Source organism: Gadus chalcogrammus, chromosome 1 (genome assembly GCF_026213295.1).
Source record: "Gadus chalcogrammus isolate NIFS_2021 chromosome 1, NIFS_Gcha_1.0, whole genome shotgun sequence".
Taxonomy (NCBI): domain Eukaryota; kingdom Metazoa; phylum Chordata; class Actinopteri; order Gadiformes; family Gadidae; genus Gadus; species Gadus chalcogrammus.
In genome coordinates, this window is record NC_079412.1 from 24,886,795 (window position 1) to 24,889,294 (window position 2,500).

Genomic DNA, 2,500 nt, shown 5'->3' on the forward strand with positions numbered 1-2,500 from the left:
CAATCCTCTCCCTCTTCTCTGTGGAAGAATGGTTTGGGGGGGCGGGGGGTTGCAGGGGGCTCCCTGGGGATTGGAGGGGTTGTGTGGGTGGGGTGTGGGCGGAGGGGGTGCTTAGGGGTCACCAGAGGTGATCAATATATGCCAGAGAAAGTCTTTAGGCAAGGGGGGGGGGGGGTGGGTGGCTGTAGGGGGGTTTGAAAGAGGGCCTGGTTTGTACCCCAACACCGGATCCCCTCTCCGACTACCCCACCCCGTTTCCTCTCCAAGTTGCCCCCCCCCCCCTCCCACCCCCCCCCACCCTTGACGTAGTTGAATCATAGTCATCCCAGAGAGGTAACCACAGGCCCCAGTAGCTGTAGCATCCCCTGCTTTAGGCTCATCCAACCGTGTGGGCGCTGTTGTTCCCTCTGAGTCAATCCTCCAGTTGTTTGTCCCATGCACCTGGTCGTCAGTTAACCCGCCCCCCCCCCCACCCTCCTGTCTCACCGTGCGCCCCTCTCTCTCTCTCTCTCCAGGTGGTGGACGAGATGGGCAACGTGAAGTTTGCCCTGGACTCTGGCTCGGAGGCCGCGTGCAGCACCTGGCTGAAGTACGTCCGCTGCGCCCCGTCCTTCGAGGAGCAGAACCTCGCCGCCTGTCACCTCACTGGAGACCAGGTGAGTGGCGGGCCCCCGGGCCAATCAGCTGCCAGGGTTTGATTTTTTGCATTGGGTCAGTGCAGGTTTCACCTCACTCTCTCTCTCTTCTTTTCTCTCTCTCATTCTCTCTTCTTTTCTCTCTATTCTCCTCTCAAGCTTTGACTTTGTCTTTCTACGTTTGCACTCTAATTTCTCCCTTTCTCCCCCCGTTCCCTTTATCTGTATTAATGTCTCTGTCACTCTCCTCTCAGCCCTCTGTCTCTCCTTCTCCCTGTCTCTCTGGATCATTCTCTTTTATTATTTGCTCGCTCTCTCATTTCTCCCGTTCCCTCCCTCTCTCATTCTCCCTCTCTCATTACTCCCTTTCTCTCCCTCTCTCTTTCTCTTGCTCTGTTATATTCTTGCTCTCTCTCATTTCTCTGTGTCTTTCTCTCTCTCATTCACTCTGCCTCTCCCTCTCATTCTTCCTTGCTCTTCCTCTCTTTTTCTCTCTCAATCTATTGTTCTCTCTCTCTCTCGTTTGTCCCTTTCTCTCCCTCTCATTCTCTTGCTCACCCTCTCTTTCAATCTCTCTCTCTCTTCGGTCTTGTTCACTCTCAAGCAGGTTTTGTTTCTCTCCATTTTCACTCTTTCGTTTCTCCTTTTCTCTCCCCTTTTATCTGTATCTTAACCTCTCTTTACCCCCACGATATGATCAGGAGACAACCTATGCAGTTAAATGTGTAGTCTCACTTTATTTACTTTTTTTTGTGGTGGCACACTGACCAAGAATTTACTGACTCAAATTCAATCAAATTCTCAGTCAGAAACAACATACTTAAATTACTATTGAAACACTTTTTTAGTCAAATATTTATTTTTAACAATTATTGATTGTATATAGAATTTGATCAATGGCATTGTGGACATTTTGTTTTAAGTAATAAGACACAAAAAAACCTTAACCAAAACAAGGAAATAAATGCAACAATTACTGGAGTGCAACAGTCTATATAGAGTCTATATAACCCATCAACATGGCCAAGCACAGCTCCTGTGTTAGTCTTAACCTGACCTTACTATCCGCTCATTCTCTCTCTCTCTCTCTCCGTATCCTTGTCTTTTTCCTCTGCTCGGCCCCCTGTCATTGTGTCAGACTGAGGGGACAGGCAAATGCAACCATTTCAACCATTATGGCCCTGACGGATGGAGAAAGAGGAGGGAGAGAAAGAAAGAAAAGAAAAGAGGGAGGGAGGGGCGACAAGAGGCATAGTGAGGGGGGGGGGGGTTAACTTGGGGTCCGAGCCAGAACCAGCACCTCCCCCCCCCCCCTCTTCCCCATCATCACACTGAGATTGACAAACACTAAGTCACCGTACGGGCTGACCTGCCTGATACACACACACACCCAGCTCCTCTCCTGGTACACAGCGTCCCGAGAGCAGCCCAAGAGGCTGTAGGAGTCGCGTTGGAGCCGTTGTGTCCGAGAGCGCACACAACCCCACCTCCACACGTGCATCCAAATGAAAGGGGTTCAGTTCTGTTTGGTTTGGGCTGCGCGGGGGTTGTTTGTCGTGGTCGGGTACTCGGCCTGTTCTGCGTGGGGGCCGGCGTGCATCGAGCCTTTCAATTATTTACCAGGTCCGTGCTCGTTCACACACCTACACACACACACCTACGCGCACACACACACACACACGCGCGCGTGATAGACACTCATCCGTGTACACTCAAGAATGGCCACTTACTGCTGAAATACATAATTTATCCGATATTGTACTCTATTCTAAGATATTTCTTTGGACATGCACAATGCATGAGTTTATGGAAATATGTGCACAGCAGGCAAATTTGAACGGGCGCACAGCCTCTTAGGGAACCAG

At 50.4% G+C, this 2,500-nt stretch overlaps 1 protein-coding gene across 3 annotated transcripts in view; it reads left to right on the forward strand.

The window, feature by feature from the left end:
• The first annotated feature begins 518 nt into the window (after window positions 1-518).
• prdm16 (PR domain containing 16) overlaps window positions 519-2,500 on the forward strand; it is a 26,093-nt gene continuing 24,111 nt past the window's right edge. For all 3 annotated transcript variants that reach the window (XM_056597641.1, XM_056597649.1, XM_056597658.1), the window contains exon 1: window positions 519-656. In XM_056597641.1, coding sequence (XP_056453616.1) covers window positions 528-656 — 129 coding nt within the window. In that variant the 5' untranslated portion in view covers window positions 519-527. The remainder of the gene's footprint in view (window positions 657-2,500) is intronic.